General features: G+C 38.8%; 2 protein-coding genes across 2 annotated transcripts; both read right to left on the bottom strand.

Annotated features, from left to right (window-relative positions):
- Positions 1-555: 555 nt before the first annotated feature.
- ZNF215 (zinc finger protein 215) lies at positions 556-12906 on the bottom strand. The gene is given in 6 exon segments (XM_014545817.1): positions 556-1350; positions 1352-1616; positions 9252-9347; positions 9678-9810; positions 11770-11858; positions 12300-12906. Coding segments are annotated over 6 exon segments (1572 nt in total). The 5' UTR covers positions 12691-12906; the 3' UTR covers positions 556-752.
- An 11203-nt stretch (positions 12907-24109) lies between these two features.
- Positions 24110-25078, bottom strand: LOC102252707 (olfactory receptor 2D3). The gene has a single exon (XM_005873986.1). It carries the CDS (start codon positions 25052-25054, stop codon positions 24110-24112), a length of 945 nt encoding a protein of 314 aa, XP_005874048.1. The 5' UTR covers positions 25055-25078.
- Positions 25079-27959: the final 2881 nt, after the last annotated feature.

Genomic DNA, 27959 nt, shown 5'->3' with positions numbered 1-27959 from the left:
TGGACTGTTTCTCCGGGGTGGTGGCAGGGCCTGTGTCCCACTTGAGGACACTTTATTGACCTTTAAATGTTTAGGATAAATGATAGACCTAGGGCTATGGATGTCCTCCAGCCTAGATCCCAAAGAGTACTTTTAAAAAAATTCATATCTTAAAAAAATACATGTAGATTAACAATACATCCACCTCCTATTGCAGTTAATTACCCTTTTCCAATTGTAGTCCCCACTGAGCACCAGGGCAGCCAAAGATATTAATTGGGGTGGAGTAATTGGTTGTCACTATGATCTTTGCCATTACTTCAGAGAGTTCAGTCCTTAGAAATGTCCTTCATGATCTCCTGGTTACTTGTGACCTTCATATTAAGAACTGAAAGTTTGAGGTTTACTAAATTTATCAACTCCAAGGATATTGCTTGGCTTCTCCCTAATATGGACTTCCTCAATAGATTAGGTCCTATTTATGAACTAGAGAAAGATGATGGTAATGAACATCAGAATAATGATAGACAAAACACTTGTATGGTGATATGTTTAATTCCAAACTCTGTGGTTTCATCTGGGAGCCAGGAAAATCTGCCTGAGATTTCTATCCAATAACAGATTTCCCTCCAATATTAATTTTGTCATTATCAATTAGAGAATAATCTCTGAAAAAGTTTCTTTTTTCCATTTGCATTTTCATAGGATTCCTTCCAGCATAAGTTCATGGATGTTGAATGAGTTCTGCACTCTGACTAAAGGCAATATTACATTTACTTGTTATAGGACTTCTCTTGAGTATGAAGTTTTTGGTGTTTAATAAGGTTTGAATTCCTGTTGAAAGTTTTCTCACACTTGTTACATTTAAATGGTTTCTCTCCGGTATGAATCATTTGATGTCGAATAAGTGAGGAGCTCCGGCTGAAGGATTTTCCACAGTTTACACATTCATAAGTATTATCTCTAGGATGGAGACTTGGATTTTTATTACTGTCTTCACTCTTACTGAAGACTGTTTCACATTTATTTCCTTTGTAGGCCTTTACTTCTGGATGACCTCTTTGATGCTTACTAAGGTTTGTTCGTCGGTTGAAGGATCTCCCACATTTACTACATTTATAGGGTTTCTCTCCTGTGTGAATGATCTGATGTCGAACAAGGGATGAACTCCGGCTGAAGGCTTTCCCACACTGAAAACATTCATAGCAACTCCTTGTGGTATGACTTTTTGGGTGTTGAATATCTGTACTCAGGCTCAAGGCATTCCCACATTCATTATATTCTGAATGTTGCTTTCCTAGTAAGTCAAAATTAAATTTGAAATTAGTTTTAAACTTATTGCACTTCGGGGACCCCTTGTTAACTATCAAAAACTGAGTTAACTGACTTAACATCAAAGCTTTTCTTATTTTCACTATATTCAAAGTCTCCCTCCACAGTATCGATTGTCTTATGAATGAAAGCTTCTTGTGGCAAATTTATGTCCCAGTTCCTATATAACCAATCATCACCTTTCCAGGCATCTAGAGAAGGAAGTCTACTTTGGGTCAGTGTTGTCATTATCTCTCCATGGAATGATTCTGCTCCAGAAATTCTCTTTGAAACTGAATCCTGATTTTCTGAAATTATTTGTGTGTCTGAAAAGAAATAAAAATTCCACAAACTAGAAGAAAAAAAATTGCTTGATTAGGAAAGGAAGGCTAAACCATATAAGGGGATATGCATATTTTATGCATCTTAAACACAGAATACAATGAAGTGAGGCTAGAAAAGAAGAATTACAGAACAAATAAATGAGATAAAAATATTAAAAAGAAGGTTTAGAGATCAGCAAGGCAAAGAATGGAAGAAAGAGCATTTTATAGAAATGGGATCCAAAAGATAACTGAGGGAGAAGATATAGAAAGGAAGAAACAGAGTAATTTGCCTATCAAATTAATAAAGATTTCAGGTAAAAAATACCTAGTGTTTGCCAGAGTGATAAAACAAAACAGAAACAGACTCAGAGAGACAAAGAACAAACTGATGGTTGCCAAATGGAAGGGGAGTTGGGGGGCTGGGTGAAAAAGTTAAAGGAAGTAAGTAGTACAATAAGTAGTTACAAAATAGTCACAAGGTTATAAAGTAAAGCATAGGGAATACAGTCAAATCATCCTATCTAATAAAAGACAAACAGGGTAATTGACCATACCTTCGCTACGCTTCCCATTGGCTAATCAGGGTGATATGCAAATTAACTGCCAAGAAAGGCCAAGACACATCTGCTCTCAGGTCCTCACTTTGTTCATCCAGAGTCAGGTTGTGAGGTTGTGAGATAGCCATCAACTTGTTCAGGGGCTGCATCTTCCTGGATGGAAGTCCCACTTTGTCTGAATTTATCTTATCAGAGGAGTCCAGTAATTCTTAGGCTTGGGCTAAGTACCTGTATACTATATATATATTTATATATATGGTGTGATTTGAGCCAACTTATAACTCAAATAAAATTTCCAGGAATTCCAGGAGTTTCAGATAGAAAGCCAACATTCAGGTACCTGAGAGACTGAAAAAATACACAAATATGACCCATAGATAGTGAACATATTAGCATAGTGTTAAAAGATAAAATAGTACAAATCATATTCTTAAAATTACTTAAGAAAATAACTATAATGGATTCTCCTTCCAATCTTGTTTTTCTTCTTTATAACAGGAAAATATGCTGTCCCTTCCCCCCAGGGCAACTATTCCACATCCAGTTTTCTATATTCTCACCTTTGTCTTCAATTACATCTTCTATGAGGGTCACCACTTCTTTGCTGTTCTTTGGATGATGTAAATTCACCCAAGTCCTGACCTCTTCAGGGAGAATTGTCAGGAATTGCTCCAGCACCAACAGTTCTAGGATCTGCTTCTTAGTATGAACCTCTGGTCTCAGCCACTGAAGACAGAGCTCCCAGAGTTGGCTCAGGGCTTCATGAGGCCCAGACACTCCCAAGTACTGGAAATGTCTGAACTTTTGACGAGACGCCTCAGAGTCATAGGTCTCCCTGACTGGGGTGGTTTCCTGCTGCCAAGACACATCTGCTCTCAGGTCCTCACTTTGTTCATCCAGAGTCAGGTTGTGAGGTTGTGAGATAGCCATCAACTTGTTCAGGGGCTGCATCTTCCTGGATGGAAGTCCCACTTTGTCTGAATTTATCTTATCAGAGGAGTCCAGTAATTCTTAGGCTTGGGCTAAGTACCTGTATACTATATATATATTTATATATATGGTGTGATTTGAGCCAACTTATAACTCAAATAAAATTTCCAGGAATTCCAGGAGTTTCAGATAGAAAGCCAACATTCAGGTACCTGAGAGACTGAAAAAATACACAAATATGACCCATAGATAGTGAACATATTAGCATAGTGTTAAAAGATAAAATAGTACAAATCATATTCTTAAAATTACTTAAGAAAATAACTATAATGGATTCTCCTTCCAATCTTGTTTTTCTTCTTTATAACAGGAAAATATGCTGTCCCTTCCCCCCAGGGCAACTATTCCACATCCAGTTTTCTATATTCTCACCTTTGTCTTCAATTACATCTTCTATGAGGGTCACCACTTCTTTGCTGTTCTTTGGATGATGTAAATTCACCCAAGTCCTGACCTCTTCAGGGAGAATTGTCAGGAATTGCTCCAGCACCAACAGTTCTAGGATCTGCTTCTTAGTATGAACCTCTGGTCTCAGCCACTGAAGACAGAGCTCCCAGAGTTGGCTCAGGGCTTCATGAGGCCCAGACACTCCCAAGTACTGGAAATGTCTGAACTTTTGACGAGACGCCTCAGAGTCATAGGTCTCCCTGACTGGGGTGGTTTCCTGCTGCCAAGACACATCTGCTCTCAGGTCCTCACTTTGTTCATCCAGAGTCAGGTTGTGAGGTTGTGAGATAGCCATCAACTTGTTCAGGGGCTGCATCTTCCTGGATGGAAGTCCCACTTTGTCTGAATTTATCTTATCAGAGGAGTCCAGTAATTCTTAGGCTTGGGCTAAGTACCTGTATACTATATATATATTTATATATATGGTGTGATTTGAGCCAACTTATAACTCAAATAAAATTTCCAGGAATTCCAGGAGTTTCAGATAGAAAGCCAACATTCAGGTACCTGAGAGACTGAAAAAATACACAAATATGACCCATAGATAGTGAACATATTAGCATAGTGTTAAAAGATAAAATAGTACAAATCATATTCTTAAAATTACTTAAGAAAATAACTATAATGGATTCTCCTTCCAATCTTGTTTTTCTTCTTTATAACAGGAAAATATGCTGTCCCTTCCCCCCAGGGCAACTATTCCACATCCAGTTTTCTATATTCTCACCTTTGTCTTCAATTACATCTTCTATGAGGGTCACCACTTCTTTGCTGTTCTTTGGATGATGTAAATTCACCCAAGTCCTGACCTCTTCAGGGAGAATTGTCAGGAATTGCTCCAGCACCAACAGTTCTAGGATCTGCTTCTTAGTATGAACCTCTGGTCTCAGCCACTGAAGACAGAGCTCCCAGAGTTGGCTCAGGGCTTCATGAGGCCCAGACACTCCCAAGTACTGGAAATGTCTGAACTTTTGACGAGACGCCTCAGAGTCATAGGTCTCCCTGACTGGGGTGGTTTCCTGCTGCCAAGACACATCTGCTCTCAGGTCCTCACTTTGTTCATCCAGAGTCAGGTTGTGAGGTTGTGAGATAGCCATCAACTTGTTCAGGGGCTGCATCTTCCTGGATGGAAGTCCCACTTTGTCTGAATTTATCTTATCAGAGGAGTCCAGTAATTCTTAGGCTTGGGCTAAGTACCTGTATACTATATATATATTTATATATATGGTGTGATTTGAGCCAACTTATAACTCAAATAAAATTTCCAGGAATTCCAGGAGTTTCAGATAGAAAGCCAACATTCAGGTACCTGAGAGACTGAAAAAATACACAAATATGACCCATAGATAGTGAACATATTAGCATAGTGTTAAAAGATAAAATAGTACAAATCATATTCTTAAAATTACTTAAGAAAATAACTATAATGGATTCTCCTTCCAATCTTGTTTTTCTTCTTTATAACAGGAAAATATGCTGTCCCTTCCCCCCAGGGCAACTATTCCACATCCAGTTTTCTATATTCTCACCTTTGTCTTCAATTACATCTTCTATGAGGGTCACCACTTCTTTGCTGTTCTTTGGATGATGTAAATTCACCCAAGTCCTGACCTCTTCAGGGAGAATTGTCAGGAATTGCTCCAGCACCAACAGTTCTAGGATCTGCTTCTTAGTATGAACCTCTGGTCTCAGCCACTGAAGACAGAGCTCCCAGAGTTGGCTCAGGGCTTCATGAGGCCCAGACACTCCCAAGTACTGGAAATGTCTGAACTTTTGACGAGACGCCTCAGAGTCATAGGTCTCCCTGACTGGGGTGGTTTCCTGCTGCCAAGACACATCTGCTCTCAGGTCCTCACTTTGTTCATCCAGAGTCAGGTTGTGAGGTTGTGAGATAGCCATCAACTTGTTCAGGGGCTGCATCTTCCTGGATGGAAGTCCCACTTTGTCTGAATTTATCTTATCAGAGGAGTCCAGTAATTCTTAGGCTTGGGCTAAGTACCTGTATACTATATATATATTTATATATATGGTGTGATTTGAGCCAACTTATAACTCAAATAAAATTTCCAGGAATTCCAGGAGTTTCAGATAGAAAGCCAACATTCAGGTACCTGAGAGACTGAAAAAATACACAAATATGACCCATAGATAGTGAACATATTAGCATAGTGTTAAAAGATAAAATAGTACAAATCATATTCTTAAAATTACTTAAGAAAATAACTATAATGGATTCTCCTTCCAATCTTGTTTTTCTTCTTTATAACAGGAAAATATGCTGTCCCTTCCCCCCAGGGCAACTATTCCACATCCAGTTTTCTATATTCTCACCTTTGTCTTCAATTACATCTTCTATGAGGGTCACCACTTCTTTGCTGTTCTTTGGATGATGTAAATTCACCCAAGTCCTGACCTCTTCAGGGAGAATTGTCAGGAATTGCTCCAGCACCAACAGTTCTAGGATCTGCTTCTTAGTATGAACCTCTGGTCTCAGCCACTGAAGACAGAGCTCCCAGAGTTGGCTCAGGGCTTCATGAGGCCCAGACACTCCCAAGTACTGGAAATGTCTGAACTTTTGACGAGACGCCTCAGAGTCATAGGTCTCCCTGACTGGGGTGGTTTCCTGCTGCCAAGACACATCTGCTCTCAGGTCCTCACTTTGTTCATCCAGAGTCAGGTTGTGAGGTTGTGAGATAGCCATCAACTTGTTCAGGGGCTGCATCTTCCTGGATGGAAGTCCCACTTTGTCTGAATTTATCTTATCAGAGGAGTCCAGTAATTCTTAGGCTTGGGCTAAGTACCTGTATACTATATATATATTTATATATATGGTGTGATTTGAGCCAACTTATAACTCAAATAAAATTTCCAGGAATTCCAGGAGTTTCAGATAGAAAGCCAACATTCAGGTACCTGAGAGACTGAAAAAATACACAAATATGACCCATAGATAGTGAACATATTAGCATAGTGTTAAAAGATAAAATAGTACAAATCATATTCTTAAAATTACTTAAGAAAATAACTATAATGGATTCTCCTTCCAATCTTGTTTTTCTTCTTTATAACAGGAAAATATGCTGTCCCTTCCCCCCAGGGCAACTATTCCACATCCAGTTTTCTATATTCTCACCTTTGTCTTCAATTACATCTTCTATGAGGGTCACCACTTCTTTGCTGTTCTTTGGATGATGTAAATTCACCCAAGTCCTGACCTCTTCAGGGAGAATTGTCAGGAATTGCTCCAGCACCAACAGTTCTAGGATCTGCTTCTTAGTATGAACCTCTGGTCTCAGCCACTGAAGACAGAGCTCCCAGAGTTGGCTCAGGGCTTCATGAGGCCCAGACACTCCCAAGTACTGGAAATGTCTGAACTTTTGACGAGACGCCTCAGAGTCATAGGTCTCCCTGACTGGGGTGGTTTCCTGCTGCCAAGACACATCTGCTCTCAGGTCCTCACTTTGTTCATCCAGAGTCAGGTTGTGAGGTTGTGAGATAGCCATCAACTTGTTCAGGGGCTGCATCTTCCTGGATGGAAGTCCCACTTTGTCTGAATTTATCTTATCAGAGGAGTCCAGTAATTCTTAGGCTTGGGCTAAGTACCTGTATACTATATATATATTTATATATATGGTGTGATTTGAGCCAACTTATAACTCAAATAAAATTTCCAGGAATTCCAGGAGTTTCAGATAGAAAGCCAACATTCAGGTACCTGAGAGACTGAAAAAATACACAAATATGACCCATAGATAGTGAACATATTAGCATAGTGTTAAAAGATAAAATAGTACAAATCATATTCTTAAAATTCCTTAAGAAAATAACTATAATGGATTCTCCTTCCAATCTTGTTTTTCTTCTTTATAACAGGAAAATATGCTGTCCCTTCCCCCCAGGGCAACTATTCCACATCCAGTTTTCTATATTCTCACCTTTGTCTTCCATTACATCTTCTATGAGGGTCACCACTTCTTTGCTGTTCTTTGGATGATGTAAATTCACCCAAGTCCTGACCTCTTCAGGGAGAATTGTCAGGAATTGCTCCAGCACCAACAGTTCTAGGATCTGCTTCTTAGTATGAACCTCTGGTCTCAGCCACTGAAGACAGAGCTCCCAGAGTTGGCTCAGGGCTTCATGAGGCCCAGACACTCCCAAGTACTGGAAATGTCTGAACTTTTGACGAGACGCCTCAGAGTCATAGGTCTCCCTGACTGGGGTGGTTTCCTGCTGCCAAGACACATCTGCTCTCAGGTCCTCACTTTGTTCATCCAGAGTCAGGTTGTGAGGTTGTGAGATAGCCATCAACTTGTTCAGGGGCTGCATCTTCCTGGATGGAAGTCCCACTTTGTCTGAATTTATCTTATCAGAGGAGTCCAGTAATTCTTAGGCTTGGGCTAAGTACCTGTATACTATATATATATTTATATATATGGTGTGATTTGAGCCAAGTTATAACTCAAATAAAATTTCCAGGAATTCCAGGAGTTTCAGATAGAAAGCCAACATTCAGGTACCTGAGAGACTGAAAAAATACACAAATATGACCCATAGATAGTGAACATATTAGCATAGTGTTAAAAGATAAAATAGTACAAATAATATTCTTAAAATAACACACACCACTTCTTTGGTGCTGAAGTTCCTCTTCTAATAAGGTATACTACAGAAGTCAACACATAAGCCTGAAAAATTGGCAATAACCTAAATGTCCAATAGTTGTGGTGGGAGGGAGGAATGGTTGAATATACCGATACATGTATGTGATGGAATGTTATATGTGAATTAGAAACCAATTTTTGTATTTAGTGAAATAGGCAATTGTGCATGATATCATATTAGGTAAGAAGAGCAGAATATATATAATGACATATTCCTGATAACCCCAATTTTGGAAAAAATAAATTGTCACAAGCCACAAAAATACATTAACATAAACAAAGAAAATGGCTTAAGAAAAAAAACCCCCACAAATGTTAATACTACATAGCTCTGGGTAGTGAGGTAATGAAGTGAGTTATATCCCTCATTATAGAAAAGCATATTCTATACTTACTAAAATATACATACAATAATTTATAACTTCTCAAAACCAAAATGTTAATAAGAATAAATTATGATGAGGGTAGGGACTTAAGGTACAAGTTAAGGAGTTATATAGTTAAAGAAAGGAAAAAAATGGAAGAATATTGAAGCCACTCTAGGATAAAGCAGAGTTTTCTGTTTTCTTTAAAAAAAAGAAAAGAAAAAGAAAAAACAAAGAATACCATTTAATGAGATGATGGTGAACATTCATTTATATAGCATTTACCAGGTGTCAGGCACTGCTCTAAGTATGTTACACATATGAATACATTTCATCCTCACAGTAAAGTGGAAGTAGACACTGTCATTCACTCTCTGTTACAGATTAGGAAACTGGCAGATAGGCCACACAGTTTTAAGTTCTAACCCATAACACAATTTTGCCTGTCCAAATAAGAAAAAGAATCTGTGAACAAAAAGCAATGATGACTTTTTTTCTTCAAAGTTTAGGTGGTTTTGTCATCACCTTCCCAACTATCAACCAAAGGCTGGGTTGTACAATGGTAAGTTTAACAAACAGATTTTTACAAATGCCTCATATCTGCCTGCTTCTTACCCAGTATGGCTGTTCTTGGGATTTCTTGCTCCATTATCCATCCTTTTATCTTACTCTCCAACTTGGGGGCCTCAACTGGTTTGGAAAATAGAAGCTCTGTTATGGGAAAAATGAAAACAACACAATAAACAAACATACATGACACTCCAGACCGTTTTAGAGGAAAAAGAATTTCATCCCAACATAGTGTTCTAAGAGCTGTTGAAAGATTAGGCCAGAATCATCACACACCTGTGTATTTCTAAAACTCTACATCAGAAAGGACTTTTAGACACATACAGCAAGTAAATCTGCTGTTGTGCCCAAAGAATATTAGGAAATCTGAACCTAATCCCAAATGCCCTTAATCACTTCAGCAGTCCTATAATTTTATCAGTAGATGAAGAGATTATTAATGAGCAGATTAGGTAAGTACATAGAAGCCACCTTTACGCAATGAACTGAGGTTCCTATAGTTCTCCAGCATCACATCCCTGTACAGGTTCTTTACAGCAGAGTCCAATTGCCCCCACTCTTCCACGCTGAATTCCACAACCACATCTTTGAATGTCACTGGCTCCTAAAACATTAAGTTCCTTTTTAAGCAAAGATCACTCCAAAAATATTACTAGAGGAGAAATAAATTTGGAAAGAATACGGGAGGTAGCCAGAATATACAAAAATTGATAGGTCAATGTTTGGAGTTCTAAAGGATGAAGTCGTGTTATATTAGGGACCTATCAACTTGGAACTTTGTGAGGGCCACAAAAGGAAAATTAATTCGATTAGCTTACGTTTTGCTGGAGGAGAAAAAAACAGTTGGGATAACTGTGGAACAAAAATTATTATAGAGTATAAATAATTTACATAAAAGGAGTTCAGAGCACAAAGAGTTGAAGGTAGATTTGAGGGAAATTTGTAATGAAGATGTAGGCTTCAATAGCAGAAGAGGTAGGGCATTTTCTCCAATTGAGAAACCCAGCCTGCTAACCTCAGTTCTCACAGCCTACTGTTAGCTGGTCGGACAGGCCTTTCCTGATTACCCAAAGTAGCCATTCTCTTAATCAGTCTCTACTGCATTATATTTCTTTCTTTTCTTTGTAATTATTATTCCTGTCTGCAATTATCCTTTCAAAAAATGTTTTTATTGAGTTTAGAGCAGTGGTTCTCAACCTTTGGGTCGCGACCCCTTTGGCGGTCGCACAACCCTTTCACAGGGGTCACCTAAGACCATACTGCATATCAGATATTTACATTACGATTCATAACAGTAGCAACATTACAGTTATGAAGTAGCAACGAAAATAATTTTATGGTTGGGGCACAACATTAGGAACTGTATTTAAAGGGCCAGAAGGTTGAGAACCACTGGTTTAGAGAGAGGAAGGGAGGAGAGGGGGCAAGAGAGGGGGGAGAAAGAGAGACATCAAAATGAGAGAGAAACATGGGTCGGCCACTTCTTATATGCACCCAGACAGGGGAACCAACGAGCAACTTGAGTATGTGCCCTGACGGATGCTCAACCAACTAAGCCACACCAGTCAGGGCTGCAATTAGTTTATTTGCTTGCGTTTGCCTGTCTGCTTTGACTATAAATATATCTCCACAAAGCCAGGGTTTTGTTTCATTTACTGTCATAAAAAAAGTGTGGCATATTAGGCCCTGTGTAAACAGTTCTTCTTTTTCTTTAAAGATTTTTTTTATTGACTTTTAGAGAGAGAGGAAGGGAGAGAGTGAAACATCAATTGGCTGCCGAGGATCAAGCCCACAACCCAGGTATGTGCCCTGACTTGGAATCAAACTGGCAACCTTTTGGTGCATGGGATGACATCCAAGCAACTGAGCCACACAGGCCAGGGCTGCATTAAACCTTTCTTAAGAGGGCCCTCTTACCATCAACAGTTGTCGAATTTCTCTTGGCATTCTCAACCTTATCATTATTGGCACCTTCAGTCACATTGAAATATACAAATCCTTTCCCTTCCCCTACTTCAGGGCCTGTCTTTGTGAATAAGTTGTCTACATTCGTTTTGCTTACTTCCTCATCTTCTCTGCAACCTGGCTTTTATGCTCATGCATCTTAGTATCTCCATGATGATAATGAACAGACACTAAGACATTACTCAGGCTGGATTTTCCTAAACTTTAAAGAATTTCTTCTTGAAATATTCTCATCCTTTGCTTTCAGTGACAACATTGTCCTGGTTTTTCTCTCCTACTTTGTTTCATTTCAGTATCCATTGAGGTTTCTTCTCCTGACCATTAGTGACATTGGCTCCCTTCACTTTTAATTCTGAACATTCTCTGGATGGGCTCTATTTTAATAGCTTTAATTACTGTTTACAGTTTTGAAGAAATAAATGCACAGAGAACATACAAAGATCATATTTTTCAAAAAGTGTATTGCCAACTAAAATAGGTCCAATGTCCTGAGGGAGAACAAGTCTCATGTCCTTAGATTAAACTATGTTTGACAAAAGTTCAAAGGTCAAGAAAGAAAAATCAGCTCATTTCAGCAAAGAGTGGAATCCTAATTCACCTGGGATTTGCCTGTTAGTGAGTCTGCTTCCATTTTCTCCTTCTTGATACTCACCTTCCGGAGAAGGGCAGAATCCTTGCAGGGTATATCTGAAGAAAATGAAGAAAAACATTAGGGAGACAAGCTATGCTTTGGAGAAAAGTTTAATGATTACAGCAGTGATTATAACATGCTATCCATAGGAATCAGCTTTAAAGAACTTTGAAAAAATAATGATGCAAAGCTCTACAAACAATCAGAATCTCCAAGGGTGGAGCCTAGATCTTATATTTTTAAAAAGCTCTAAATGTGATTCTGAAATTCCACCAGGGATTGAGAACTACTGGATCAGAGGAAAAGGAGCCAAAATAATATTTGAGGCCTCATAGTGTTAAAAGATAAAATAGTACAAATCATATTCTTAAAATTACTTAAGAAAATAACTATAATGGATTCTCCTTCCAATCTTGTTTTTCTTCTTTATAACAGGAAAATATGCTGTCCCTTCCCCCCAGGGCAACTATTCCACATCCAGTTTTCTATATTCTCACCTTTGTCTTCAATTACATCTTCTATGAGGGTCACCACTTCTTTGCTGTTCTTTGGATGATGTAAATTCACCCAAGTCCTGACCTCTTCAGGGAGAATTGTCAGGAATTGCTCCAGCACCAACAGTTCTAGGATCTGCTTCTTAGTATGAACCTCTGGTCTCAGCCACTGAAGACAGAGCTCCCAGAGTTGGCTCAGGGCTTCATGAGGCCCAGACACTCCCAAGTACTGGAAATGTCTGAACTTTTGACGAGACGCCTCAGAGTCATAGGTCTCCCTGACTGGGGTGGTTTCCTGCTGCCAAGACACATCTGCTCTCAGGTCCTCACTTTGTTCATCCAGAGTCAGGTTGTGAGGTTGTGAGATAGCCATCAACTTGTTCAGGGGCTGCATCTTCCTAGATGGAAGTCCCACTTTGTCTGAATTTATCTTATCAGAGGAGTCCAGTAATTCTTAGGCTTGGGCTAAGTACCTGTATACTATATATATATTTATATATATGGTGTGATTTGAGCCAAGTTATAACTCAAATAAAATTTCCAGGAATTCCAGGAGTTTCAGATAGAAAGCCAACATTCAGGTACCTGAGAGACTGAAAAAATACACAAATATGACCCATAGATAGTGAACATATTAGCATAGTGTTAAAAGATAAAATAGTACAAATAATATTCTTAAAATTAAGCAAGTAAATATAATGGATTCTCCTTTCATTCTTGTTTTTCTTCTTTATAACAGGAAAATATGCTGTCCCTTCCCTCCAGGGCAACTATTCCACATCCAGTTTTCTATATTCTCACCTTTGTCTTCCATTACATCTTCTATGAGGGTCACCACTTCTTTGCTGTTCTTTGGATGATGTAAATTCACCCAAGTCCTGACCTCTTCAGGGAGAATTGTCAGGAATTGCTCCAGCACCAACAGTTCTAGGATCTGCTTCTTAGTATGAACCTCTGGTCTCAGCCACTGAAGACAGAGCTCCCAGAGTTGGCTCAGGGCTTCATGAGGCCCAGACACTCCCAAGTACTGGAAATGTCTGAACTTTTGACGAGACGCCTCAGAGTCATAGGTCTCCCTGACTCGGGTGGTTTCCTGCTGCCAAGACACATCTGCTCTCAGGTCCTCACTTTGTTCATCCAGAGTCAGGTTGTGAGGTTGTGAGATAGCCATCAACTTGTTCAGGGGCTGCATCTTCCTAGATGGAAGTCCCACTTTGTCTGAATTTATCTTATCAGAGGAGTCCAGTAATTCTTAGGCTTGGGCTAAGTACCTGTATACTATATATATATTTATATATATGGTGTGATTTGAGCCAAGTTATAACTCAAATAAAATTTCCAGGAATTCCAGGAGTTTCAGATAGAAAGCCAACATTCAGGTACCTGAGAGACTGAAAAAATACACAAATATGACCCATAGATAGTGAACATATTAGCATAGTGTTAAAAGATAAAATAGTACAAATAATATTCTTAAAATTAAGCAAGTAAATATAATGGATTCTCCTTTCATTCTTGTTTTTCTTCTTTATAACAGGAAAATATGCTGTCCCTTCCCTCCAGGGCAACTATTCCACATCCAGTTTTCTATATTCTCACCTTTGTCTTCCATTACATCTTCTATGAGGGTCACCACTTCTTTGCTGTTCTTTGGATGATGTAAATTCACCCAAGTCCTGACCTCTTCAGGGAGAATTGTCAGGAATTGCTCCAGCACCAACAGTTCTAGGATCTGCTTCTTAGTATGAACCTCTGGTCTCAGCCACTGAAGACAGAGCTCCCAGAGTTGGCTCAGGGCTTCATGAGGCCCAGACACTCCCAAGTACTGGAAATGTCTGAACTTTTGACGAGACGCCTCAGAGTCATAGGTCTCCCTGACTGGGGTGGTTTCCTGCTGCCAAGACACATCTGCTCTCAGGTCCTCACTTTGTTCATCCAGAGTCAGGTTGTGAGGTTGTGAGATAGCCATCAACTTGTTCAGGGGCTGCATCTTCCTAGATGGAAGTCCCACTTTGTCTGAATTTATCTTATCAGAGGAGTCCAGTAATTCTTAGGCTTGGGCTAAGTACCTGTATACTATATATATATTTATATATATGGTGTGATTTGAGCCAAGTTATAACTCAAATAAAATTTCCAGGAATTCCAGGAGTTTCAGATAGAAAGCCAACATTCAGGTACCTGAGAGACTGAAAAAATACACAAATATGACCCATAGATAGTGAACATATTAGCATAGTGTTAAAAGATAAAATAGTACAAATAATATTCTTAAAATTAAGCAAGTAAATATAATGGATTCTCCTTTCATTCTTGTTTTTCTTCTTTATAACAGGAAAATATGCTGTCCCTTCCCTCCAGGGCAACTATTCCACATCCAGTTTTCTATATTCTCACCTTTGTCTTCCATTACATCTTCTATGAGGGTCACCACTTCTTTGCTGTTCTTTGGATGATGTAAATTCACCCAAGTCCTGACCTCTTCAGGGAGAATTGTCAGGAATTGCTCCAGCACCAACAGTTCTAGGATCTGCTTCTTAGTATGAACCTCTGGTCTCAGCCACTGAAGACAGAGCTCCCAGAGTTGGCTCAGGGCTTCATGAGGCCCAGACACTCCCAAGTACTGGAAATGTCTGAACTTTTGACGAGACGCCTCAGAGTCATAGGTCTCCCTGACTGGGGTGGTTTCCTGCTGCCAAGACACATCTGCTCTCAGGTCCTCACTTTGTTCATCCAGAGTCAGGTTGTGAGGTTGTGAGATAGCCATCAACTTGTTCAGGGGCTGCATCTTCCTAGATGGAAGTCCCACTTTGTCTGAATTTATCTTATCAGAGGAGTCCAGTAATTCTTAGGCTTGGGCTAAGTACCTGTATACTATATATATATTTATATATATGGTGTGATTTGAGCCAAGTTATAACTCAAATAAAATTTCCAGGAATTCCAGGAGTTTCAGATAGAAAGCCAACATTCAGGTACCTGAGAGACTGAAAAAATACACAAATATGACCCATAGATAGTGAACATATTAGCATAGTGTTAAAAGATAAAATAGTACAAATAATATTCTTAAAATTAAGCAAGTAAATATAATGGATTCTCCTTTCATTCTTGTTTTTCTTCTTTATAACAGGAAAATATGCTGTCCCTTCCCTCCAGGGCAACTATTCCACATCCAGTTTTCTATATTCTCACCTTTGTCTTCCATTACATCTTCTATGAGGGTCACCACTTCTTTGCTGTTCTTTGGATGATGTAAATTCACCCAAGTCCTGACCTCTTCAGGGAGAATTGTCAGGAATTGCTCCAGCACCAACAGTTCTAGGATCTGCTTCTTAGTATGAACCTCTGGTCTCAGCCACTGAAGACAGAGCTCCCAGAGTTGGCTCAGGGCTTCATGAGGCCCAGACACTCCCAAGTACTGGAAATGTCTGAACTTTTGACGAGACGCCTCAGAGTCATAGGTCTCCCTGACTGGGGTGGTTTCCTGCTGCCAAGACACATCTGCTCTCAGGTCCTCACTTTAAAATACAGCTCAAGTCAAGAGACCCACCTAGGTTGTGCAGAAAGCATCTTGATTGAAAAGCCTATCCGCAGGAGCCAATATTTCTTCTAAAAACTCAGAGCACAGCACCCAGGGTTCCCCAAAGAGCTTGGCCAACTACAACAGTCATTATGTCCAGGGAAGTTCAGATATAGTTTTCTGTCCAGTTTATAATGCTGCTAGTCTGGATGCAATTTACCATGCAAAGGTCTTTTTTTATTATACACCTCTAGGCCGTGGTTTTCAGGGGTGATTTTGCCACCAGGGCAATGTCTAGAGACAGTCTGGTTGTTACGACTTGGAGTTATTATTACTGGCACCTAGTGGGAGTAGCTACTAAACGCCCGACAATAGACAGCCCTCTAATATCAAAAAATTATCCAGCTCCAAATATCAATATTTTCAAAATTAAGAAACCCTGATATAGGCAATAGATAGTGACTAGGAGTACATACTTTGGAGTCTACCTGATTTGAGGTTAAATCTCAGTTGAAGTTACCATTTGTATGAAACTGAAGAAGTTATTTAACAAAAGCTTGCATTTTCTCAACCGCAATATGGCTATAACAATATCTATCTGATTAAATTATAAGGATTAAAAGAACACTCATCTCACTTCTTGGCAGATAGTAAGCACTCAATATGCACTTCGTCAAGAATTTTTATCATAAATGGATGTTGAATTTTGTCAAATGCTTTTTCTGCATCTATTGAAATGATATGATTTTTTCCTTCACTTAGCTAATCATACTGACTGATTTGTGACTATATTTGCAAATCATATATATGATAACAGGTTAATATCCAATATATATAAAAGATTATATAACTCAATAGCAAAAACAATCTAATTTTAAAGATGGGCAGAAGATCTGAATAGCCATTTTTCCAAAGAAGACATACAGATGGCCAACAGGTACATGAAAAGATGCTCAACATCACTAATCATCAGGGAAATGCAAATCTAAACCACCATGAAATACCACCTTATACCTGTGAGAATGGCTATTATAAAAAAGACAAGAGAAACTAGTGTTAGTGAGAATGTGAAGAAAAGAAAACCCTTGTGTACTTTTGGTGGGAATGTAATTTTGTGCAGCACTAGGGAAGAGAGTATGGAGGTTCCTCAAATTAATTAAAAATAGAACTACCATATGATTCAGCAATCCCACTTCTGGATATTTATCTGAAAAAAATGAAAACATTAACTCAAAAAGATATATGCATCCCTATGTTCATTGCAGCACCGTTTACAAGAGCCAAGATACGGACACAACCTAAGTGTCCATCAATAAGTGAATGGATAAAGAAAATGTGGTGTATATATACAAAATGGAATATTATGCAGCCATAAAAAAGAATGAAATCTTTCCATTTGTGACAACATGGATGGACCGTGGGGGCATTAAGTAAAATAAGTCAGACAGAGAAGACAAATAACATATGATCTCTTATATGATGAACCCAAAACAACAACAACAAACAAACAAACAAACAAACAAAATAAGCCAATAAAAGCAAGCTCATAGATTCAGAGAACAGATTGGTGGTTGCTGGAAGAAGTGGGTGAGCAATGGGAGAAATGAAAGAAGGGGTTCAAAAGTTTTTAAAAAAGAAGAGCTAGAAGCAAATGAGAAGAATTTATCAATGTTTTCCATTGTGTCTTGCCGAAACCATACAGTATCCATTTAAAACGCACTCAACAGATTATCATACATACATGTTTATGTCTGACTATTAGTATATTTTACAGATTGGTGAAAACTTTGTGCACAAAAGTTATTTCTCAACTCCTGAGATACAACCTCCAAAGGTTAGGAAAGTCCAGGTTCATAGAAAGAAAGAAAGAAATCAATAAAAACATATTTTTTTAAAGAAAGAAAAATTTCAAAGTGACAAAGAGGTGTCACTGAGTCCCAGAAAAACAATGAACTATAGGCCAAAATACTTTTAAAATTAACAGAAAGGGAGAAAGAGGAGTGAAAAGCTCACAGGCAATATGTTAAAAACAAAACAACACAAGAAAAGGAAGCTCAAAAATGAGAAATAGAAATAACAACAAGGACAGTTATTGGAAAAATACTGTGTACAGGGTAAAAGTTTAAACCCAACTACATAAATATTCAAGAGACATCAAAAATAAAAGAACTCCAAAGTTGAAAATAAAGTGATGATTAAAAACATAACAAGCAAATGTAAACAATAAAATATGCATGGATATATTGAATTAAAAGCACAAATGCATTAAAATAGACAAAGAGGAAACTTTACATGATTGAAGGTACAACTCATAGTGAAGTTTAACTTGTTAAATGTACCTAAAAATATAATTGAAATATATTTATAGCAAAACCCTCTGAAAATGAGATGAAATCAACAATGACACATTAGAATGGGCGATTAAGACAACTTTCGGAGTCCTTAAAATAAAAAAAAACACCCTAAAACTAATTACTAAGTAGTGCATAGAAATAACATGGTTAGTCTGATATTTAAACCAGATAGAATGCAAACACTGATGAGAATGTTTACAAAAGCTGCTATTAGGTTGCCAAAAAACTCCTGGGAAGTTCAGATATAGTTTTCTGTCCAGTTTATAATGATGCTAGTCTGGATGCAATTTACCATGCAATAAATAAAAAGAATATAGAGTGGTACTAACAACATTTATTACTAGAATGAAAACCAGAAAAAACACTCTCAAATGCTATGAAAATTAAATGTTGCTTCTAAAAACCAACTCAAGTTAAAAACATTGCACATCATAATCTATAGAGCACAGCTCAAGCTTCATGGTAAGGCAATGGCAAAGCCTTACATATACAGGATGTCCTCCAAAAATGATAGCTCAATTTTGAAAATGAAATGTATTTTAATAAATACTCCTTTCATAATTATTCAGTGTGTGAATATATTTCTTTGGAACATGCTATACAACTGATCAAGAATGAGATGAATTAAACATTAAACTCAGTGGGAAAAACAACAAAATACACTAGGGATTTACAGGTTAAAAATGTAAGTTAATATATATTCAGTATAAACAATTATAGAGCGAGGAAAACAGGTGAAGATGTTCAGGATGATATGCTTGCATTTAGGATACAGAAAAGTTTAGGTGATAGAAGGGCCATGACTTGGAGGAGCTTAAGTGGTCAGTAAGTGATGAATATTGGAATAAAGAAAGTCAAGAAGTGTTAAAGTTTAAACTGAATAGAGAGATGCCTTTGAGGTTGATGGTGGGATTCGGGATGAAGAGTTAAGACAGTGAGCCAGTATCACTGGGGAAGGAAGGACTCAGTAAGGCGCAGAAGTTAAGACAGTGAGCCAGTATCACTGGGGAAGGAAGGCGCAGGTGACCGGAATCTGGAGAGTTCAATTAAATGACCAGGTGACACAAGCTCAAAGAATTTTACAGCTTCAAGGAATTGAACAGGTGTGTATTGTAGGGAAAAGATAGTTTGTCTATGAAGAGGTTGTTAACCGAATAGGTCATAAGTAGGGCAGTAGCTTGAGGAGAGCCTTTCAGATTAGCTCAGATAAAGAGGGGCAGAAAACAGTTTGGAAATGAATGTCTTAAATAAGAAAGATGCCTGGAGTTTTTTTTTTCCTTTCTTTTTCCCTTTATTGCTCAGAGAGGAAGGAAGAGGGAGAGAGATAGAAACATCAATGATGAGAGAGAATCATTGATCGGCTGCCTCCTGCACGCCCCCTACTGGGGATAGAGCCCGCAACCCAGGTATGTGCCCTTGGCCAGAATCGAACCTGGGACCCTTCAGTCCGCAGGCCGTCGCTCTATCCACTGAGCCAAACTGGCTAGGGCAAGAGAGATACCTGGAGGGTTTAATGTTCTGCGGGAGTGGCTAGGAATGACTGGGAAAGCAAAACGAGTTGGAATGAACTTTTCTCCATTTTCTTTTCCAGTTGACAGATCCAATCACAATTGGTATTTCCACGAGGAATCAATACCTGTCGTTCCAATACCAGCTGACCAAGCTATACTCCCCAGGTTGAGCCCCTGGAGGTTGCCCCACTACAGAATGGAAGAAGGGGCAGCAGCCGAGCGAAATCTGGCTCCGCGGAGCCTGATCAAGAACCCAGCCGCCTGCTCCCCACCCTGACCCTCTTATCTGGGCCCTCGGACCCTTCTCATGCACTAAACCCTTCCGCAGCCCTCGCCCCCACCCCGGTCAGCTCGCGCCATCCACCCGCTTCTCCCGCGAAGACCGAGGAGCCCGTATTGGAACCTGGTCACTGGGAACAAACCGAGGAGAAGGGCGCGTTCCGCGTAGACGTCCGCAAGCGGGGCTCCCAATTCCATGCGCCCGCGTCCTCGCCGCCCGCTGACCCGGTGATACCTACGAGCAAGGCTCCCAGCGCGCGCTCCGTTCAGTCACCCGCGGGCGTCCGTTCCCAGGAGAGCGCGGGAGTGGCGTCCTGGCCGGCGAAGGCAGCGGGAGTTGGCAGTCACACCACCATCAGGAAGCCCTGGCCACTCCAGGCCTTTAAACGCCGCGGCCCCATCAGTGTCATAAATGCCAAAGCACGCCCGCCACGCAGTCCTGCGCACGCGCACCAGCCAAGGAAGGAGACCCAGAACCCCCCGCGGCCCAGGGGTCTGGGAGGTGGACCCGGGCTCCGGAGGGGCGGGGGCGGGGTTTTCCTAGTCCCGCCCATTTCTCTAGGCCACACCCACTCTGTAAAATTGGCCCAACCATAGGGTCAGGAAGGGATGGGTGCAATCCTCGGAGGGTGGGTAGGAGAAGGGAGTGTCAAATTTAAGTCGCTAACCCCATCCCTTACAAGAAAATTAGCTAAAATCTTTCTTACCTTCTCCTAGCAACCCCATGCTCCTAATTTGCTTGGAACCAAAAAAACAGTGACATAATTTCGACATAATACCGTCTTGCATAAACGTGGTTTAGCATGGTTTTTATTGATTCAGTTTTGTATCAAGGTAAAAGATCTTGCAGAAGATCACGAGTTCAGGTTTGGCTTACTGAGGATGAGGTATGTTGTGACATCCAAGAAGCAATGTCAAATAAACAATTGGCATCCGGATCTTAGGGCTAGACATGTAAAATTAGTGTCGTTTCTGGATAGATGGTAATTGATGGCATGAGTGGGGGTGAGACTACAGACAGATAAAAATAGAGAAAATAGTTAAAGGAGAGGGTATTGAGCCTCAGAGGAAGAACTTAAACTAGTCAGTCAGGGAAAGCCTTTTAAGGAGCTATAAATCTTGGCCATGAGTTGACCAAGGTAAAACAGGATGCAAAACTAGGATTTTTTGTTTTGTTGCAACTTCTTCTGTAATCATTACTATCATAAGTGAATTATAAGAATCATGTCAATCCTCGCCACAATACTATATGATAGACTTTATTATATCCTAATTTATTGAAACTGAAAGATGGCACAGCTAAGCGTCAAGCTCAGATCACTTCATATTTGTTCCACAGCTACTTACTCAATGCCACAAGATTTAGAGGATTATTGGTAAGATATGACAGAATGGTGGAATGATGTGTGCCATGAATAGTTTGTGAGGGGTTGGCATTTTGAAAATCCTATATAATAAAAGGCTAATATGCAAATTGTCCCTTTGGGAGTTCGACCGCCTGCTATGATGTGTGCTGACCACCAGGGGGCAGTATGGAATGAAGGAAGGCCCTGGCCAGCCCTGATCGTTGGCCAGGGCTAGAGACCCTACCTGTGCATGAATTTTGTGCACCGGGCCTCTAGTCATATATAACTAGTTAGGTATAATAAAAAATTTAACTTGGAAGTATTGTCATTAAATATGCTCAAACATGGTCTTCAGCCAATTAAGAGTGCATGGAAATGAAAAATGCAATAAAGAGGAGTGTGAATACCAGCTTTCCTTTCATACCTCTGGTAGATATGAAGTTTCTGACCATGTTTTCAAAGGTCCAAGGAAACCCATACATTGCTCTCTAACTGAACAAGGGTCATTTTCAGGTTTCAGTCAACTCACTGAAGGTCCAGCTATTTTTATGGCACAACTTTACAAGTTTCCTCTTTTAAAAAAAAGATAATAATTTATTAAGATTTTAATGTCTGTGGTTTTTCTCATCAGAAACAATAGATGCCAGAAGACAGTGAAATATCACCTTTAACATGCTGAAGGAAATAAATTCTTATCAAGCCAGAATTGGTGTAACGTTAACTCTAAGTAGGTTGAAAATGTTAAAGCTGTTTATTGTAATCTCTAGAGAACCACTAAAAAAGATATGGTTGTCACTGTGAAGATAAAGGACTCCAAACCCTTCTGGAACTAGATCTTTAAGATGCATAGACTTGTTTGTTACAAACTCCATTCCCTTCTATCATCATGAAATTCAGCTTCTCTGATTTATTGATTCACTTATTATTAACTAACCTGTCTGTATTTTTTAATTACTTAAGCCAACACTTTTTCTAGACCACTTCTATATTCATTCAGCAAACTTACATAGAGAATCTAATATGTGGCAGATACTGTACCAGCAATTGGGAATATACTAGTAAACACAATCAGATGAGGACTATCTTAATATCCTCTCCTCCCTCACCCTCTGCCTCTCCCTCTCCTGCTCCCTGGTCCTGCACTGATGGTCTTGGCAGTGTAAAGTGCGCCATCTAGTGCTGAGTAGCAGTTCTGTGAGATGGATTTGGTTTACGCTTGTGGCTGCAGGACCAGAATTACCATCATTTCAATATTAGTTCTTTTAGTTTTTATCATGTATAGTCAGTTTTTGTTACTTGCAATTAAGGACCCTGACAGATACATCATATTAATTATTATTTTGGGGGGAGTTTACTAAATATTTTTTTCTTTAGGAGCTTTCTGGCCTTTTATTGCCCTTCTCCCTCCATAGACTGAGAGGTAGTAGTTTCAAGCAAACAGTTTTTCATTGGTAGTGAAAAAGGCCCACTGGCATCTGTTTTGATGGAATAAACGGGAGCATGATTCTCTCAGGGTTTTAGTTATCCATTGCTGCATAACAAACCATCTTAAAACGTAGTGCCTTAAAACAGTAAGCATTTCATTTTGTTCAGGATTCGGTGGGTTCAGAATTTGGACAGTGGGGATGGCAGTTATGTTAGATAAAGAAATCTTAAAAAGTGGGTGGTTGTATGATAACTAATTTGGGGTAAATATACTAGTAGAAACTAATATATTTAGTGAGTTGTGGTATGGAAGGATAATAAAAATGTTTAGGAGTAAAACTAGAAAAAGTGGGTTGAAGATTCAAGAAAGTTGGTTTTAACCTACCATGAAGAACATATTTATAATAGAAAAACTATCTATATATGAAGGAGAATAATCCAAGAGAGTAAGGAACTATATCATTCTTGTTTAGGCAAATGCTAGACAGTTGATTCAATAAAGATATTATGGGGTGGTTTAAGCCTCAGACATATGGTTGGATTAGATGACTGTTGAATTTTTTTACTCTGATACCCATGATTATATGAAATGTGGATTGATGATATAAAAATCTTTTTTTTGGAGCTTTCAGAGAGAACATTATGAATTAGAAAATATTATTGCTGCTAGTACCTTTCTACAAGCTGAAATCCTCTTGTCCATGATCCCAGTACTAAAGACTTCCAGATATTTTTAATGTTTTAATTAGAGCCTATTCCTAGGTTTGCATGCCTGGGACATCCAAATTTGATATTAGAATATTCTTTGATATTAGAATCATGCATGCAATTCATATTAGAGATTATTTCAAGATAATCCACTTTAAACCTCCTAGATTTAATTTGGATCATACTTACAACATCTTCATGTTAGATGAATTAACCACAAGCTCCCTTTAAATAACACGATGCGATGCCCTGCTGATGTAGCTCAGTGGCTGAGCCGTGACCCAGGAACCGAGAAGTAGCCAGTTTGATTCCAGTCAGGACACATGGCAGGGTTGCAGGCTCCACACCCTCCCCCCAGTACAGGCCATGCAGGAGGCAGCCGATCCATGAATGTTTCTATCTATCCCTCTCCCTTCCTCTCTCTCTCAAAACTCAATAAATAAACATATTAAAATAACACAAGGGTTCTCATACTCAGGATGCAACCTAACTTTTCATCCTTTTACTTCTTCCCTGTGTCCTAGCTTAGGGTGCAGTATTCACAGTTCCTAGAACATGTCCTTCATGTTCATGCTTCTTCCTGAAATGACCTAATTCATAGCTGCCTATCGAAGTCCTGCTCCTTCTGTAAGGATGTTACCAGAGCTTTAAAAGTCACACCCAGAGGTCACTGCCTCTGAGAAAGAGACTTTCTTCCAATTAGTTTCCCGAGAGCCCCTTTGACATCCTTGTTTCTCAGGCTATAAATTATGGGGTTCAACATTGGTGTGACCACTGTATAGAACACAGATATCATCTTATCCCGCTCTTTTATGGTCTTGGAGTTTGGCCGCATGTAGGTGAATATTCCGGATCCATAGAAGAGAACAACGACAATGAGATGGGAGCCACAGGTGGAGAAAGCCTTGAGCCTCCCCTCCCCAGACTGCATCTGGACCACAGTGGAGATAATATGCCAGTAGGAGACAAGGATCAGGGAGACAGGAGCTAGGAGGATGACCACGCCCATTGCAAAGATGGCCATTTCCGTGCTGTAGGTATCTGCTGACGCCAGCTTCAGGAGGGCAGGAGGCTCACAAAAGTAGTGATTGATAATGTTCTGTCCTCGATAGGGAAGTTGGAAAGTAAATGAGGTGTCCACCAGAGACACTAATGCCCCACTGGCCCAGGATGCTACCGCCAGCTGGAGACACACCTGTTGTGTCATGATGGTGGAGTAGTGCAGGGGCTTGCAGACAGCCACATACCGGTCATAGGACATCACTGCCAGCAGAGCACACTCTGTACACCCAACCAGAAGGAAGACAATTACCTGTGTCATACACCCCAGGAAAGAAATCGTTTTCCTATTTACCAGGAAGTGGACCAACACCTGGGGGACAATGCTAGTAGAAAAACAAAGATCTGCGAAAGAGAGGTTCCTAAGAAAAAAGTACATGGGCGTGTGCAGTCGAGAATCCATGAAGATGAGAATGATAATCAGCAAATTGCCAAGCACAGTCAACAGATAAATGATGAGAAAAAGAATAAACAGCAGGATCTGGGTCTGCAAATCCCTTGAAAGGCCGAGGAGGATGAACTCAGTCACAAAGGTTTGGTTTTCTTCTCCCATTGAGAGTTATGCCTGTTAACCTGTTCGGCACCAACAAAAAGAAAAACTTTGAGTTTGTGATTTCAAGTCCTGTAGAAGAGGCTCATTTAAAACTGACACCTAATTGGATAGTATTACCTTTTTTCTTATCAAATTTATTCTAATTAATACTAAATATAATATTTTTATTCTTATTATTTGGTGATAATTTAAATCTAATTTCCCCCCAAAATCTTCTCCCCAGTGTCCCCTTTAAAAAATACACAGAACCTTTATTAAAGCCTTCCTGACTAGTTGTGATGTGAGGGTATTAGAGTTCGTGTGGCTTTTACTAAATGGTTATACCCATATTGTTAGGAATGACTCTGTATTTTGTTAGGACTATTGCCATGCATAAAACTATATACTAACTGTTCAAAAATATTACATTTTTACTTATAACATATCCTTAAAAAACATGAAATAGTTTTCAGGCATCAAATTTAATTTTACCTCTTAAAAAACAGCAAACTCTACTTGTATTTAAAAATAACCTTTAGCATATCACACACTAAGGGCCATTCTATTTGGATTAAAGCGTAAAATGTTAAAACTAGAACAATAAGAGAGAAAAAATAAGCCTAACCCTAACCCTAACCCAAACTGTAATATCTGGATAGGACCAGGTTGAAAAACACAAAAGCTTTCTAAGAAAACATGCAGAGTTTACAACATAAATCAAGGACTACAATGAGATAATATCAAAGACAAAATTAAAAGATAACTATGAGCTGAGGAAAGTATTCAAGGGAGATGACAGACAAAAGTTAAAATACTTCATTACATTAAGATTCCATATTTTTAAAACACTATGAAAATTGTTGAGTCCAAGGACATAGATTATTTAAAAAGAAGTGCAATGTCTACTAATAAGAAAAATATTGCATATTATTATAAGTCAATAAGTATAATAACAACAATGAGAGATAAATATTTTTCACTTGGACAATTAGCTAAGATTTTAATAGCAATGACCACTACAAAAATAATAACTAGTATTTTATTGAGCATTTAACCTATGACAGGCATTAATTTAAGAACCTCAACTTTTTCAGCACATTACCTTCCGGCTGGCAACATGAGTAATATGTTGTCTACATTATGAGGTAGACACTATTATCTTATTTTGCAGATGAGGAAACAGGCATAGAGAGGTTAAGCTACTTTCCCCAAATCACATAATTCATAAGTGGCAGAATTCATTAGCTGTAAAATGAAGGTTTAGACATTTTTGTACAATGCAAGTGGTTAAAAAATTAGTGCAATCTCTCTGGAAAATCATTTTGTCAAATACATTAAAAAGTTAAATATTCACATGCTTTGAACAGTTCTCAATGGTGTCAGGAAGGAAAAAATAACCTTTTTATTAGTCTTTGCTTCCGCCATGAGATGTGAAAATCTAATTTGTAATATTCTAGGGTATTGGTTGGCCCATGTTTACTACTATGTAAGGTTACTATGCCCATTTTTATTCCTGTCTTCCTGGTACTAAACTTATAAGTTGAACGAGGTCCCCCTTAAGAACTTTACTTGCTCTATTCTCTTGTTTTTGATTGGTGCCTAGGTGTACTCTTTGTTCTTTGGTATCATGCATGTTTCCAGCTAGAGGTAATATGATGATATAATATGGATTTAATTTGTAAGAGAAGTTGAGGTCCTTGAAGGACTTTAGACTAGATCAGGTATCTGAACCCAAGCCTATCAGAATTCTGAACTTGATGACATTAGGGACTAGTCCAATTAATACAAGAGTAGTGCCTTATTTTTTGTTTTATTATTTCTTGTTTCTTTTGTAGAACTCTAAGGGGGAAATAACCAGGACTAAAGTAGTATTAGGAGTTCCTGAGTCCCCTAGACTGAATATCATCTAATACTCTGAAACATTATCCCAATGTCTAAATCCTATTCTATGAGTCTATTCTAAGGAAATACTATAAGTTGCAGAAAATATTCACAAGAAAATATGTTTATCACATCATATAATAAAATAATGGTTTAAAACAGACATATAGACCAATGAAACATAATAGAGAGCCCCCAAATAAGCCACACAGATATGGTAAGCTGATCATCGACAAGGGTGCCAACAATACACAATAGGGAAATAATAGTCTTTTCAATAAATGGTGTTGGGAAAACTGGATATCCACATGCAAAACAATGAAATTGGACTCACATTGTATACAAAAATGAACTCAAAATGGATTAAAGACTCAAACATAAAACCTGAAACCATAGAACGCCTAGAAGAAAGGACAGGGGGAAAGCTTCCGGGCATTAGTCTTAGCAATGATTCCTTGGCTATAACACCAAAAGCACAAGCAACAACATAAAAAAATAGACAAGTGAGACTACATCAAACTAAAGAGCTTCTGCACAGCAAAGGGAATAATCAACAAAATGAAAAAGCAACCCATGAAATGGGAAAAATATTTGCAAACCATATATATTATAAGGGGTTAATATCTGAAATAGGTAAGGAACTCAAAAACTCAATGGCAAATAATCTAATTTTAAAATGAACAAAGGAACTAATTAGACATTTCTTCAGAGAAGATATACAAATGGCCAACAGGTACATGGAAAGGGACTCAACATCACTAACATCATAGAAATGTAAATCAAGACCATAATGAGATACTCCTCCCCCTGGTAGGATGGCTGTTATTAAACAAACAAACACTCCAGAAGAGAGCAAGTGTTGACAAGAATGTAGAGAAAAGGAAACGCTTGTACACTCATGGTCAGCGGATCTTCAACCAGAGTGCCAAGAATGCACAATGGAGAAAGGATAGTCTCTTCAACACATGTTCTTGGAAAAACAGGCATACACATTATAAAAGGACAAAATTGGACCTTTCTCTTATACCATGCATAAAAACCTACT

The sequence above is a fragment of the Myotis brandtii genome, unplaced genomic scaffold (genome assembly GCF_000412655.1).
Source record: "Myotis brandtii unplaced genomic scaffold, ASM41265v1 scaffold422, whole genome shotgun sequence".
Taxonomy (NCBI): Eukaryota; Metazoa; Chordata; class Mammalia; order Chiroptera; family Vespertilionidae; genus Myotis; species Myotis brandtii.
This window is presented reverse-complemented; position numbering and strand designations above follow the sequence as displayed.

What these genes read in the sequence shown, in the direction of transcription:
- LOC102252707 (XM_005873986.1), bottom strand. Translation starts at nt 25,054, where the DNA reads ATGGGAGAAGAAAACCAAACCTTTGTGACTGAGTTCATCCTCCTCGGC.